This window comes from Ictidomys tridecemlineatus, chromosome 10, assembly GCF_052094955.1.
Source record: "Ictidomys tridecemlineatus isolate mIctTri1 chromosome 10, mIctTri1.hap1, whole genome shotgun sequence".
Lineage (NCBI taxonomy): Eukaryota > Metazoa > Chordata > Mammalia > Rodentia > Sciuridae > Ictidomys > Ictidomys tridecemlineatus.
In genome coordinates, this window is record NC_135486.1 from 136,541,299 (window position 1) to 136,556,014 (window position 14,716).

The window sequence follows — 14,716 nt, forward strand, 5'->3', positions numbered from 1 at the left end:
ATCACCCGGAGCTTATGGAGCCTAATCCCAGGAGACTGGATGACATGCAACCCAGCCTGACAGCAGCACAGAACAGGAGTCCCACAAGGAAGGGCACAAGGCCAGGGTGAAGGCAAAGCCCTCAGGACTCCAGCTCAACCCCTGAAGGGGACAATAGAGCTCACAGCCCCACCAGGACCCAGGTGTGGAGCAGGGCCCCTTGCAAGAAAGCACTGCCCTCTTTCATAATCAGAAAAACACAATAAACCTTGAAGGAGGGTTTCTGCCACTGCATGTACAGAAGGCGGAAGGAAGGATGAGGAAGCACAGGTGGGTTGCTATGCCCATGAACACGTCTGAAGCCCCAACAGGAGGAGAAGGCACTCTGAGCCCAGCCACTGCCCTCACCAAACCTGCCAGATGCTGGGCACCTTGCATGTCTGGACAGCTCAGGGCCCAGTCCTGAGGGCCTGGAGTCGGAAACCCCAAAGCCCAACTGCAGCAGCTGGACAAGGCTGCCTTGCAGGGCCCTGCATGGCAGGGAGAAGGAATGACCCCTGCTACACTCACCTGTCACAGGGGCAGCACTCAGGGTGGGAGCAAGCCCTGGAGGTGCTCCAAGCAGACCAGAGAACAGTGGAGCTACACAGAGGCACCTTGCAGGGGGTTAGGGTGTGGAGAGGTGGGTGGGGCTGGGCTCTGCAGCTGCCCATGCTCTCTCCACCTGGCCATGGGTGCTCTCTGTCCTCTACCTTGCTCCTTTCAGCTGCCCACGTTGTTCTACCTCCCACACCACACAGAAACAAACCTGTGAGGAGGACACTGTGTCGCACACCTGTAATTGAGTCTGAGGCAGGAGGATTGGAAGTTCAAAGCCAGCCTCAGCAAAAGTGAGGCCCTAAGCAACTCAGTGAGACCCTGTCTCTAAAGAAAATGCAAAATAGGGCTGGGGATGTGGGTCAGTGTGCCCTTGAGTTTAATCCCTGCTACCCATCCCCTGGAAAAAAGAATAAAAAAGAAACAAGTTTGTGTGGAAGAGAAGCTGGCCTAGGGACAGGCATTGGCGAGGAGGCCCTACTCACGACCACAGATCAAGTCTCGGGGCCACGGACCCCATAGCTACAGTCGCTGCACCCAGTCGCTACCTCGACCACTTTCTTCCCTAGAGATGCCCTTAGCCAAAAAAAAAAAAAAAAACCAGTGACCACCATGATGCTTTCTGTGCGCTTTAATGAGACACAGCAGCCAGGAGGGGAGGGACGCAGGTGGAGGGCTCCACAGGGCTGGGTAGGGGTATTGGGAAGGTGGGGTGATGCCACCTGGGAAGGAAACAGTGTGCTGAGGTAGGAGAGGACTAGTGATGCTCTGATCAGGGTAGCAACCCGGCCAACCTGCCTCAGGGGACCTTGGGGACGTAGCGGTGGATCCAGTCCAAGTAGTGGGTAAGACGGGTGTAGATGCCTGGCCGGTTGGCATGAGCACAGCCCTCACCCCAGCTGACCACGCCCGCCTGCAGCCAGGCACCCTTCACCTTGCAGACCAGGGGCCCTCCAGAGTCACCCTGGAGAGAACAAGAGTCAGTGCCTGGGGCAAGGCCCACGTGGGGGATGCGGGGGACAAGGACCCACCTGGCAGGAGTCATGCCCTTTGTTCCCAGCACACAGCATGTCATCACGGACAATGCGAACACTGTCCCCTGTGTAGAGCCCTGTGTGGTACTGTGCGTCACAAAGGTGGTTTTCCACAATCGGGACTTTCACCTGCTTCAGGGGAAACGGTGGTGGGAGGGACACTGCGGTGAAAGAAGAGGGAGCAGCCTCAGGAGGGGGTCGATCAGCGCCCTTCCCTGTTCCACAAAGGGAACCCCCAAGGCTGGGACCATGGTGTGGTCTCGTGACCCCTGCCCAAGCCCTCAGCTGTCCCAGCCACCCACCGTCATCATGCACATCGCCCCAGCCTGTCACCCAGCACGGTGTCCCCGAGGGGAAGGTCTCTGAGGCGGGGGGTAGGGAGATGGGGCGAACATGGCTGGAGATGTTCACAGGATCCTCAAGCTCCAGGAGGGCAATGTCCGCCCCGTCCTGGGCAGTATAGTAGTTGGGGTGAGGGATGATCCTGCTAATGGGCAGCAGCTGGTCTCGGTAGTAAAGGTGCTGCTCCCGTAGCTGTACCCGGTAGAACTCTGGGCTTCTGATTTCTCTGGGAAAGGAGAGTCCTGCTCAGAAGGACCGAAGTGGCCCCAAACTCAGAGCCTCCAGAGCATCTGGGGCCACAGGGTGAACCAGGCCCTCACCCCTCCCCGCAGGCCCATGGAGACTCACGGTCCCACACAGTGAGCAGCAGTCAGCACCCACTGTGGGTGGATGAGGGAGCCTCCACACATATGCCTCCAGTATTGGAAGTGGAATCTCAGGCTCACTTGCCAGGGCCACTTGTTTTCAGGGGCCTCCTGTCCTCCCACGATGCCCACTCGCTCCAGAGCTGGGCCTGGGGCTAGGGCAGGGAGCACCCTCAGCACCAGGGTGCAGCCCCACCCTGGATCAGCCCTCCCCTGCCTGGGACAATGCTGGGCTTCTCAGAGTCCACCTGCCCCAGCCTGTGCAGTCGGGAGTAGGGGGCAGGGGGCAGGGGAGAGAAAAAGGGCAGGCCTAGGGCAGGACTCACCTGGGGCCCCATGGACCATGCTGAACAGGAGGGGCAGTACCAGCACCAACAGACTCAGCATCTGGAAGGAGTGAAGAGCGGGCAATGTGAACCCTGACAGATCCAGTTGGCAGACCGTGGAGCAGAATGGAGCCAGGGCCCTTGTGGATCAGAGCACTGGTCCAGACTAGAGGTCTGGGGTCTCAGGGATCCACACAGGGGGAACATAGATGTCAAGGGCTCTGAGTGGGGGACACTCACCCTGGCTAGTCCCTGTTCTCCTCTACACAGCCAGCTCCCCTCCATTTATCCTTCCAAACCAGGCTAGGGTCAGAGGGCCCTCCACCTCCAATCCAGATGTGGAGGAAGTAGATGACTCAGACCCAGGGCCACCATGTGACACATGCCCCCACACCAAGATGTCCATCTGATGTCCACAGGCCTTAACGTTGGGATGCACAGGCAACCACAAAACCACCCCCAGGGTGGGATGCTGGCTTCTCAGGCTCTGCCCCAGTGGGAGCATAGGGATGAGAGGGCTCCAGTCTGCTCAGGGTCTGCCAGGTCCCCTGTGTATGGGGGCTCCCAGATGGGCCCTGCCAGGACTGGGCACTAGGAATTGAGTGTCCATCTCTCAGCTGCTGGATCTCTAGCACCAGAATGGCAACACCTCCCAGCTGTCAGGACTGGGCTCTTGTCCCCTCCTGCCCAGGCACAGAGGACTCCCTAGGAGGCCTCAGGAACAGTGGCATTCAGGGACCATTGCTGACCTACCCAACATGCTTTCCCAAGATGAATGCAGGGCATAAGTCCATGTCTGTGGGCCACCCTCAAAGGAGCAGTGCACAGGATGGCACTCTCAACCCTCCCAAGTTCTCCCTCTCACCCAACCCAAGTTCCCTGATCCCATGGGATCAGAGACTCAACTTGAGGAAGGGTCACATCAACAGCACCATGAGTCTGGGTCAGGAAGGGGCTCTGCTGCTCCCCATCAAACTGGCTCCACAGAAGAATCCCGCAGGGTGGTCTCTGGCTTCATCTGTGCAGCTCTGGTGTCCTCATTAGCTCTGCCATCTGCACTTTATCTGTACATGGGATGGCTCGTGGTCAGAGCAGGATAGCAGAAGAGGCCTGCAGCCAGCAGTCCTCCCCCAAACCTCTCCTGCACCCCCTGCCAAGTCCAGGGATGATAACTGTCCTGCCTGTCCCTATGCCCCTCCTCCTACACGCTGCTGCTCATGGGGTCCCAGGTGGGCTACCTCCTCACCTAAGATTCCAGGACCCCAGCCCTTATTCTGCCTCATTGCAACTTCTGGGCCTCCAGCAGAGGGCAGTGCAGGCCTTGCCCCCACCCTGCCCTCTGCATACCCCAGGGACAGCATGCAACCAGCAGGGGTTGTCCTGGTCGGCTTCCACTCATTCTCTAACAAAATCCGGAGCCCTGTCAAGGGCTGGCAAGATGGAACCACAGGAGCCCACAGGGGGCTCCAGGACAGGGTGGCTGGACACACAGAGGGCAGGGGCTGCAGGCACTACTGAGTCAGGGGCTCTGGATCCTTGTCCTCCAAGGGATGCTCCAGTTGGCTCAGGCCTGAGAAGTAGACCAGACAATAGCTGTGACGGTGAGGTCCCTGTGATTGGCTGTCACTGAGCCAATCAGGGGCTAGAGGTGATGGAGACTCTGGTCTATCTGCTGGGAGCCCAGGGTGGGTGAGAAGTGTCTGCTGCCCCGGCTCTAAGCATCGATCTCTGCTGGAGGACAGCCACTGGTCTTAGGGTCACTGGAAGTGACACCCTCCCAGAGAGGGACTCAGTCACTCTTCCCCACATCCCGAACTTGCAAGCCCCACCTCCATTCCCTGGGAGGGAATGTATCCTCCTCATCTCTCCTCTGCGGGAGGCTGTTCTACTGGAGGTGGGATTGTTGACAGAACTAACTGGTAGTGCAGATGCAAAGGGACAACATGGGCAGAAAGCCAGGTGGGGGGAGAGGGACAGGACAGCAGGACAAGTAGGGGTGAGAAACCCACACTGCCTCAGGACATGCAGTCGGGAGAGACCCAGGATGCAGAATATGTGAGGCAGAAAGCCAGAGGAGAGAAAGGGGATGGATATGGGGGTGTTTGAGGAGCAAATGGCCACAACTTTACATATTTGATGAAACTATAAACAAACAGATCTAACACTCTTAACAAACACGAAATAGAATACAATAAAGAAAAACAGGCTGAGGCACATCACATAGGGCTGGAAATCAATGAAAGTCTTCAGAAACTGGCAGTCAGCAGATGGTGGAAGCCATTGTCAAAGGACTACTAGAAGGAAATGAACTGTTGGCTTGCTGAAAAACCGTTGCCAGCACCTCCCGACACCAAATTGTCAAAAGAAGTTCTGCAGGAGAAAGAAAACAAGAGGTGACAATCTAGACTCACACCAAGAAAGTCCTGGAAGTGGAAATATCTGTAAAGGTGAAAGACATATTTCTCTGTCAAAAACTTAGTGATGGTGGCATGGGAGGCTGAGGCAGGAGGATCGCAAGTTCAAAGCCAGCCTCAGCAAAACCAAGGTGCTAAGCAACTCAATGAGACCCTGTCTATAAAGAAAATACAAAATAGGGCTGGGGATGGGGCTCAGTGGTTGAGTGACCCTGAGTTCAATCCCTGGTACCCCCACGCCCCAAAATACCTAATTCATGAGGGGTTAGGTGTTTAGCTCAGTGATAAAGCACTTGCCTAGCATGTGCAAGGTTCTGGGTTTGATCCCCAGCAACTCTCTCCCCCCAAAAATATAAAAATTATTGACAACCTAAAGTAACAACAAAAACACGACAATGTGCTGTCTTTATGCCTAGAATTTAATTTTTTAAAAAAATTCTGATAGAAATGATATTGACTTTCAAGTTTTGATTGATTGATTGTGGTACTGTGGATTGATCCAGAGCCTCACTCTTGCTAGGGCTTCCAAGATCATTTTCCAGTTAGTAGTGGATAATATTCAGAACTACAGCGTTTTGAACCTGGTGTGGTGGCAAGCCTATAATCCTAGCAGCTTGGGAGGCTGAGGCTGGGCTGAGTTCAAAGCCAGCCTCAGCAACTCAGCAAGACCCTGCCTCTAAATTTAAAAAAAAGGCTGAGGATGTGGCTCAATGGTTAAGCGCCCCTGGCTTCAATCCCCGGTACCAAAATTTTTTAAAAAATTAAAAAGTACACGGTCTGGGGCTGGGGCTCAGTGTTAGGGCACTCGCCTAGCATGCATGAGGCACTGGGTTTGATCCTTAGCACCACATAAAAATAAAATAATAAAATAAAGATATTGTGCCTACCTATAACTAAAAAATAAACATTAAAAAAATAAATTTAAAAGTACAGCATTTTGTATTTCGTTATGCTCCATAGCCTTGCCAAGTCAGTCTGCGCCAGCGTCTGTGAGACCCTTCAGATTTTATGTGCGCCAATCATGAGATTCACAGTTTGTGGTTTCTTCCGGAGCGACGCAGTTCCACATGTCTCCACCAGAGGGAGAGCCCGGCGGTCAACTCTGGGCACGCGCTGGACGCAGCTGCGCAGGTGCAACTTTAGTCTCCCCTGCCAGGACCAGGGGGGCCAGGGGAGCCCTAGAATTCCCAGCCCCAAGGCCCTCAATTCTGGGGTGAGGATCCAGTTCACATGGGAATGTGGCTGTAGGCTCCAGGCTGGTAAGGATGGACATAGCCTCGCCCCAGCTGACAACACCAGCCTCCAACCAGGTCCCATCCACCTGGCAGGCCAGCGGGCCTCCAGTTATCCTGGAGGGCAAAGCAGGGTGAGGGCCAGTGTTGTTAGTGGGGAGTCTTGCTGGACTCCAGGCCCCAAGCCCTCCATTGTGCCCTAGGCCCACCTGGCAGATTTATGCCAGCCCCCAGCACATAGCATGTCTGGCCTGAAGATTCTGCCATCCATGCTGGGGTAGGCCTGTGTCCACCATGGAGGCCTCTGCCTCCTACAGGGTGTATAGGGGCCACAGAGGCTCTGGGGAGGGGCAGGTTCAGGGGAAGCTGGCCACCCCTGTAGTGGCAGAGTGGGGGAGGGGATCACTCCCCTCAAATCCTGCTCCCTTGTGGCCGGGTCCCACACTGGCTCTGGGTCAGACATGTGATGTGAGATGACCGACAGTAAGGCTGCAGGGATTACAGAGTTGGTGTTTGGTTCGGGACCTACACATCAATGCAGCCAGCAATCAAGAGAGACCAGCACGCACCACCAACTATGTTCCACAGAAGAAAAGGATATCTTTCAACAGACATGACCACATCTACATGTCTGCACAGGGGACAGAGTCTCAACTACTGGTTCCTCACACCATAATTCACAGAGGATCATAGACCTAAAGTAACAAGCAAAGTCACACAGCACAAAAGAGAACCTCCCCTGCCTTAAGCGTAGAAGGGACTCAGAGCAGGAACCTAAGAAAAGGCTTGATAGGTCGGGCCACACCCAACTTGAAAACTAGAAAAACCAGAGGCCATCTGCAGCCCAGGAGCAAGGTACCAGTCCTGTGGAGGACAAAGGATTTGCACCCTTTGTCCTGGGGCCTACAGCCACATTTCTAGGTGAACTGGATCTTCACCCCAGAAAGCAGGGCATGAAAGGAAGAGGAAAGAAGAACTCTACAGCTCTGTGACAGGCAGCAGATCCTGCAGTGAGGGGCACAAGCAGCCACCAGAAAGGCATGAAGACACCCGTCTGCAGGGAGCTGCAGGGGAAGTCACTGAGGGGTCCTGCCATATACCACCAAAATGGCTAGAGCTGTAACAAAGGGGAAGCCCTGCCTGCTTCTCCTCCTAGCTCCTTTCCTGGGAGTCATTCCTGAGCCTCAGGTCGGGCAGTCCAGGGGAGCCCCAGGGCCCAGAGTAAGGTCAGAGTCTGAGCAGGAGAGCCCTGGGGGAGGCAGGACTGCTGCTCATGGGGGAAGAATTAGGTGGGGGCTGCCCAGGATGGAGAGGGGGCAGACCTGATGAGCCATGGGATAGGACCACGGCCTCAGGCATGGGTGACAGAGAACTCATGGCTTCCTGTGCAGACACGGTGAGGAGGGAGTGTGGGAATGCACATGTGCACACCTGCATGACCCCATACATGTCCCCTGAGAAGACTGAGAGCAGAGACACTCCAAGAGCAATGAGAAATACCCAACCCCTAGATTTTGGTTTCTAAATACAATCTACCACTGAAAGGAACTGGGTTTCCTGCAGAAATGTCCAGATCAGAGGAAGTAAAAAAGGAGCCGAAAGTCATCTTGTACAAGGAAATACTCCAAGAGAAATTGAGACCTGTGAAAAAGACCTAGAAGCTGTGCATGGTGATACACGCTGCTAACCTAGCTACTCAGGAGGCTGAAGCAGAAAGGTCACAAGTTCAAGACTGGACTCAGCTACTTAGTGATGCCCTATCCCAAAACTTAAAAGATTGTAAAAGAGCTGGGGATATACCTCAGAGGTAGAGCACCCCATGTTCAATGTCTAGCAGTGAATAAAAAAAAAAGAAAAAAGACATGGAAGCCAATTTGTATGAGCCCCCAGAATCCCCAGATCTGATTGGCATACCACATTATAATTGGGTAAAAGAAACAAATTAAGATTTGAATAAGATAGGATGTCTCATGAGTCTGTGTGGTCATAAATAAATTAATTAAAATTCTGATGAGAAATCAGCTACTTACATAGTCTTAAATCTCCCCATGAAGTATGTATTAGTTACTAAAGGGAAAACAGTAAGGGGCCTGGCAGTACCCCCTTATCCAGCAGTGAAAGTGGACAGCAGGCTGGACACCCTCAACAAGACGCAGCACTCAGTCCTACCTGTAATATTCTTGCCAAAAGCATAGAACTTCAGTCTACTCATGAGAAAGCGTCAGCTGGCCCAGCATGAGGGTGCCCTGCAAGGTGCTGGCCTGAACTTCTTAGAAGCCAGGGCTCAGGAGAGTCCAGGAGACAAAGGGCCATCTCTGTCAGCCGAGGAGCCACCTGATGTGCCCTGGGTTTTAGCAGGTCCTCTGCTCCTGCTGCCCTGGGGCAATGGGTAGACTTCCAGTGACAGTCAGGAGCCACCAGGATGCCTGTGACTGTCTCAGGGTTCAGGGGGCTTGGGGTGGTGCTTTGGGCAGGTACCTCTCCTTTAAAACCCGCCTGTCACTGGAGTTCTCAAATGGTCCAGAACTATGTTCCCAGAGGAGCTTGCAGCAACCCCGAGTCTGAGATTGAACCAAAGCCTGACAGGACCAAGTGCCAGGAATGGCCAAACTGCCAGGGAGAAGGTGAAGAAGGACCAATCTCTCTGGAAACCTCAACAGTCGTTTTTGTGTATAAGCAAGCTCCTTAGGTGGAACAGCGGAACCAGTGAACCTGCCTTCCCGTTCAGCAACCAGTGAACCGGCCTTCCCGTTTAGACATTTGCTAATGAGGAGAAATCGGCATGGATGACACCTGTCATTCAGAGGGAACAAGTCCAAGGGTTTAGTGCATTCACCATGGTCTGCAGCCACCTCCAGGAAACTTGCAAACATTTCCATCACCACCCCCGCCAGAAAAAGCAGACCCCGTCTCCCCACTCTCCTCCAGTCTGCCATCTCTGTGGGTTGACCTGTTCTGCACAATTCCCATGAGTGGTACGTGTCTGGGAGGAACTCAGACAGTTCATGTCTGGCCTTAATAGAAGGCTCTCAAGGTTCATGCACCACTTGACAGGTGTCAGGTGAGTCGCAGGGGACTCATTCACCACCTCCAGGAATTAGCCAGCCCTGAGGGGCAGACTCCCAAATGCCAGAGCATCAGGAATGTGGGAAAGGGCATAGAGGCAGCCCAGCACCTGTGTTCCACCTTCTGGCCATGTTGATTTCTAGGTGTTTTAACCTTTTGGATGCCATTGTAAGTGGAATTTTCCTACTTTGGTCTGTAACAACTTTTATTTTTTCTTTTTTTGCATTGCTGGGGATCAACCCCAGACTTCATGCATGCCAGTCAGGCACCTGCCACTGAGCGGCCTCCCCAGCCCCTGCAGCAGCTACACTTTCAGAAACGAAGTTTCCCTGTGACTCAGCCATTCCACCCTAGGGAATTACCCAAGAGAAATAAAAATGTAGCTCGGGGAGAAGACTTAAACAATAATGTTCACTTCAGCTTTATTGTAACAACCCAAGCAGGAAACACCAAAGCCCACCAGAAGGACACAGGTGGGTGAACCATGGTACATGCCTGGGAGGAACTACAGCAGGGAGGGGGATACGGACGGCCCTGGACAGTGGGGGCATTGGCTTTGAGGCTGGGGGAGGACCAGGCACAGGGCCAGTGCTCCCTGGAGAAAGCCCTCACAGAGGTGCAGGTCAACAGCACCCAAGCTGCTACACAGGGTGCTAGGACTGATCCGTGGAGCACAGGAGGGCTGGTGTCTTGTAGCAATCTCAGGGAGGGGCTGGCATGGCCCCTGAGGTGCTGGACCAGGGGAGACTCAGGACAGCATACAGAGGGAGTGCTGCTATAAATAGACACACATCTCCTTCCCATGTGGCACTGACTACCTGTGCTCTGGTGGCAGAAGGCCAAGAGGCAGTGACACCCCCTAGCAGCAGGGGCACGTGGCCAGTCTCTGTTTCCAGTGCCTTTACCACTGAAGGGAACCAGGGGATGGCTGGCCCTGGGCCCCTGGCAGGAGATGCACAAGAGCCACGGCGTCTCGCGGCAGATGCAAGAGACACTTTGAGACCAATCGAGCCCCTGAAGACAGGCCAAAACAACCAAGGCCACAGATGAAGGACTGCTGGGCCCTGACCCAAAGCTCAACGTTCATGAGTACAAACAGATACAAATGTGTAACTAAATTAATAATCAAATTGGGAGAAAGAGCTCAGTCTCCCTCAGAATTCCACAAAGGGATGCATCTCCAGAGGTGAGGCATGGCCACGCCTCACGGCTTCCTTCTGCACAGCACTGACCAGACTCACCTGGAAAGGCGAGCCGGCTCAGTGGACACACCTGGGCACTCTCTCCACCAGGTGAGCAAGATGGACTTCCACAGCCACATGCGCCCCTGATGCAGCTGAGGAGCAGGGAACTCACCCCTGTGGTCCTCCCTCAGGACCCACAATACCCCTATGAGAGAAACAGCTGGCAAAATCCTGACAGAGGACCTTCTATAAATCCCGTGACTGCACTCTGCAAAACCCTCTGGGGCCAAGAGCAGGGAAGTCAGAAGCTGTCCTGCCCAGAGGAGCCTGAGGACAGGAAAAGGATATTCAGGGAAAAGTAATAAAATCCAAATCAACTATGGACTTTTGTTAAATAGTGTATCATATCACCTCATTGATTATAACAAATGAATCATTCCAATGTATGGTGTTAGTAACCGCAGAAATCAGATGCAGGGAGTATGAGTACCTTATTCTATCTTTATAATTTTTCTATGAATCTAAATCTTTTCTAAAATAGTATATTTGGGGTGGAAGGGAGAAAGTGCTAAGGAGTGGTATTGGCTAAATTATATCATTACATTATGTATTATGTGCATGTACAAATATATAACAACAAATCCCACCAGTGCTTACAACTATAATGCACCCATTAAAAGTGGTAAAAATAAAAATGAATTGATTAAAATGGTGTATTTAAAAAAAAAAATATGAAAATGCAGTCCAAGGCTCAGACCAAGCCTGCCAGAGACAGCTATGGCCCTCTGAGCAGTGACCCATGGAAACCCACACTCGGCAATCACCCTTTGGCCACATCCGTTGCAGGTCCCATGGTCACTGCAGATAAGATGGGCACAGGGCAGGCCCTTCCCAACTGTCCTCTCTCTGCCTGGGGCCTGATGACCTAACAGATTAGGGGACCTGGGCAGCACCCAGGAGTACTGAGTAACTGGGATTACAGGTGTGTAATCACATTGAGCACTTCTTAAATTTTATTTTTCCTCATCTATTGACTCATTTATACCAGACTAGCAGGAACAGAGATGGCTCAATAACCAATCTTATGTGGCAGACTGGATTGGATACTGCAGCAGAAAAGGGGCATGAAAAGAAAAAGCACATGGGATCTGAATAACCTGGCTTGTCATGGAGCAATGGGTTGGTCCCCACCATCCGCACACCCTGGTCTGGCAGACGGCAGCACTGGGGCTACCTTCAGGACCCCAGCAGTGCATCTAGAAAGCACCGTACACAATGCTGCAATCAGCTGCAGGATTTAGGGTTTTCATGCAAACTGAAATTGCAGGGCCCTGGTTCAGAAAACGAAGGTGGATTTCTGAGTGGTGACCACAGGGCAGTCACCCAAGTGCAGGTCCCCCTTTGAAACCTGGAGAACTGGCTTTCAAGTCAGGCTTGGCTCCAAATAGTAGACTGGCTCAACCCATGTTCCATGGGCCTGAGAAGACCCTGCAAGGTGGGGGCATGGCCAAGGCAATGGCCGCCCCCTCCCTGAACTCCTCTGTCAGATGAGAGGAAGCAGCACCTGTCACAGGGGTGCCAAGGGGACCAATGGGATGATGTTTCACAATAGCTGGCCTAGGATCCGGGGAGGTCAAGGGCTCTGCAGGCAGCAGTGTGAAGGGGGACAGGGTCCCCAAGGATGGAGCTGGGAAAGGTGAGGGCCCTGAAGTCCCCTCCTAGGGGTCAGGTCTCAGTGGATCTGGCTTCCTGAAGACCCTGCACCCCACCCTCACTGGGTAATGTGAGGCTGCTGGGTCCTGGGTATGGCAGCCTGGGCTGGGCACACCTAGACCCCACCCTGCTTCCCTGTGCTGTGCTGACCAGGCAGGTCCCACCCCCCACCCCAACGGCCAACTCCCAGGTGTGGTCCATCTGAGGGAGGCTGGGCCCCACCCAGCACACTCCCTTCCTCGCCATCCCAGTTCAGACCCTTCCCATGCAGGTAAGCCTCGGCGAGGACCAGGTGCTGGCATGAGGGGGGCTGGGCTTGGGCCTCGCAGAGCCACAGCCTGATGCCATCAGAGGACTGCCACCCTGCCTTGGTTTCCCCACTCCTAAGAAGGGTCCTGCCCTAGGGTTCTTGGTGGGGCCCTCCAACCCCAGCCTGTGCATGGGGCTGGGGAGAGGATGGGAAAGTCTCAGGCTGGGCCCGGGGCCCCTAATCAGCTCAGTCATCAGGCCCCAGCCAGAGAGGAAGCCCTGCGTGGTCTGGGCAGTTGGGGGGCTTTGCCCATCTGATCTGTGGTGGAGGCATGGGACTTGAGGACGGATGTGAGGACATCCTGGAGGGCAGGTTTTCACGGAGTCCTGAGCTATCTCCCCCAGGCTTCTGGGCCTCAGGAGGAGAACCCCAAAGGCTGGGCTCCCAGAGGCTCTCTGGCGATGTGTGAGCTGCAGGATCCAGGGAGGGCTTCCTGGAGAAGGTGGCAAGGACTCCATCCACTGCCTGGGTTTGCAGGGATGGCCGGGTCCCATCCTGTCCCTGTGTGGTCTGTGTCACTAAACTTGTTCCCTGGGCTGCAGTGTCCACATGGAGATACAGGAGCAGGTGGGGTCTTTGGTGGAGCCCTGTTCTCCTCCTCCTCACTCCCTGCCCAGGGCACAGGTGTGTGGCTGTTTCCCACCACCCTACAGGTCCAGGGCTCACTGCCCACTGTCCCTGCAGTGGGCAGACACTTGGGCCTCAGCTCATGGCTTCCTGCTTCAAACAGAGAGAAGGTCAGGTCCTTCAGGCCTTTCATCTCCTTTGTACCATTCCGCTTTATCATGCTCTGTACAATTAGATCTCAGTTCTTCATGGCACAGGGTTGAAAGCATTTTGAGGTGTATATAAATTTTATGAAATTATTAAAACATTAAATAGGGGGAAATATTTGAACATTCACTAAAGATATATAAATAGAAAATATAAACACGTGGTAAAATGCACAATACTGTTGGCCATGGCAAAAATGCAAATTACAAACACATGAGCTGAGCATGGTGCCTTGCCTGTAATCCCAACAATTTAAGAGGCTGAGGCAGGAGGATCTCAAGTCTGACGCCAGCCTCAGCAACTCAACAGGACCTGTCTAAAAATAAAATCTGTAAAGGACTGGGGATGTAGCTCAGCGGTAAAACGCTCCTGGTTCATCTCCAGTCCAAAAAAAAAAAAAAAAAAAGAGAGAGAGAGAAGAAAGAAGAAAAAGAAAGAAAAACAAACGGGTGGGATACATTGCATTTTCCCCCGGAAGTCCTGAAGCCACAGAGATTGCAGATCCCAGGTGCTGGCAAGAACACTGATCCCATCCACTACGGAGAGGGATGCACTCTCCGCAGTGCCTTCAAAGGATAATTCGGAAACCACATAAATGCAAACCTGCTGTAGGCCTTCGCAATTCCATTCGGTGTTTACCCAAGATAATTAAAAACTTATGTTCCCACAAAAATGTTTACGGAAATTTTATTCATAAGAGCCTGAAGTGGAAACAAGCCAGATGTTCATCAGCTTGTGAATGGATCAGCAAATCCTGGCGATTCTTTCGGTGGAACAGCACTCTGCCACAACCCAAGGGCCAGGAACTCCTGCACGAGGCGCACAAGCTCAGAAGCAGTGCGCAGGAGTGAAGCCCGCAAGCCAGTGGTGGTCCAGGGCTGCCCGTAGGCAGGGAACCGCATGCGGAGAGCCGGGAGTCCCACCTTCAAAGGGGTCTCCGGGTCCGCATCTGCAGGAAGACAGGAGGGCGAGGAGACTGGTCACTGCGGGGTGCGGACCCTGAAGCTTGGTCCCGGGAACTGCCGGTCACGCCCCCTTAACGCCGTAGGGCCTGCGGCCAATCGTGGGCGCCCCCGTTGATGCCACCAGCCAATCAAGAGCGGCCAGGTGTGCGCGGGTCGTGTGGGCCTCAGGTGGGTGGGGTCCGCCCCCGCTGACCGGTGCGCGCTGGCTGCCAGGGTGGTCCTGGAGACCCTGGGGCTGCGCGACCGCGCTCGGCGCTGTCGTGGAGTTCATGGTCATCTGTGAGTGAAGTTCCGCGGGTTGGCGATGTGTGTGTGTGGGGGGGGGGGGTGTTTGGGCATGGCGGTGCATGGCCGCCTCCCGCACCTTCCCGCGGAAGGGCCTGGCTCCTCTGAGCTCCTCTCCCCACTGCCGCAC

At 54.0% G+C, this 14,716-nt stretch overlaps 1 protein-coding gene across 1 annotated transcript; it reads right to left on the reverse strand.

Moving 5' to 3' along the window:
- Positions 1–1,192: 1,192 nt before the first annotated feature.
- Positions 1,193–2,704, reverse strand: LOC101966845 (tryptase alpha/beta-1). The gene is made up of 5 exons (XM_078022217.1): positions 2,644–2,704; positions 2,301–2,472; positions 1,913–2,178; positions 1,608–1,771; positions 1,193–1,540 (listed from the first exon to the last, which is right to left on the reverse strand). Exons 1-5 carry the CDS (start codon positions 2,702–2,704, stop codon positions 1,376–1,378), a joined length of 828 nt encoding a protein of 275 aa, XP_077878343.1. The 3' UTR covers positions 1,193–1,375.
- Between the last annotated feature and the right edge of the window lie 12,012 nt (positions 2,705–14,716).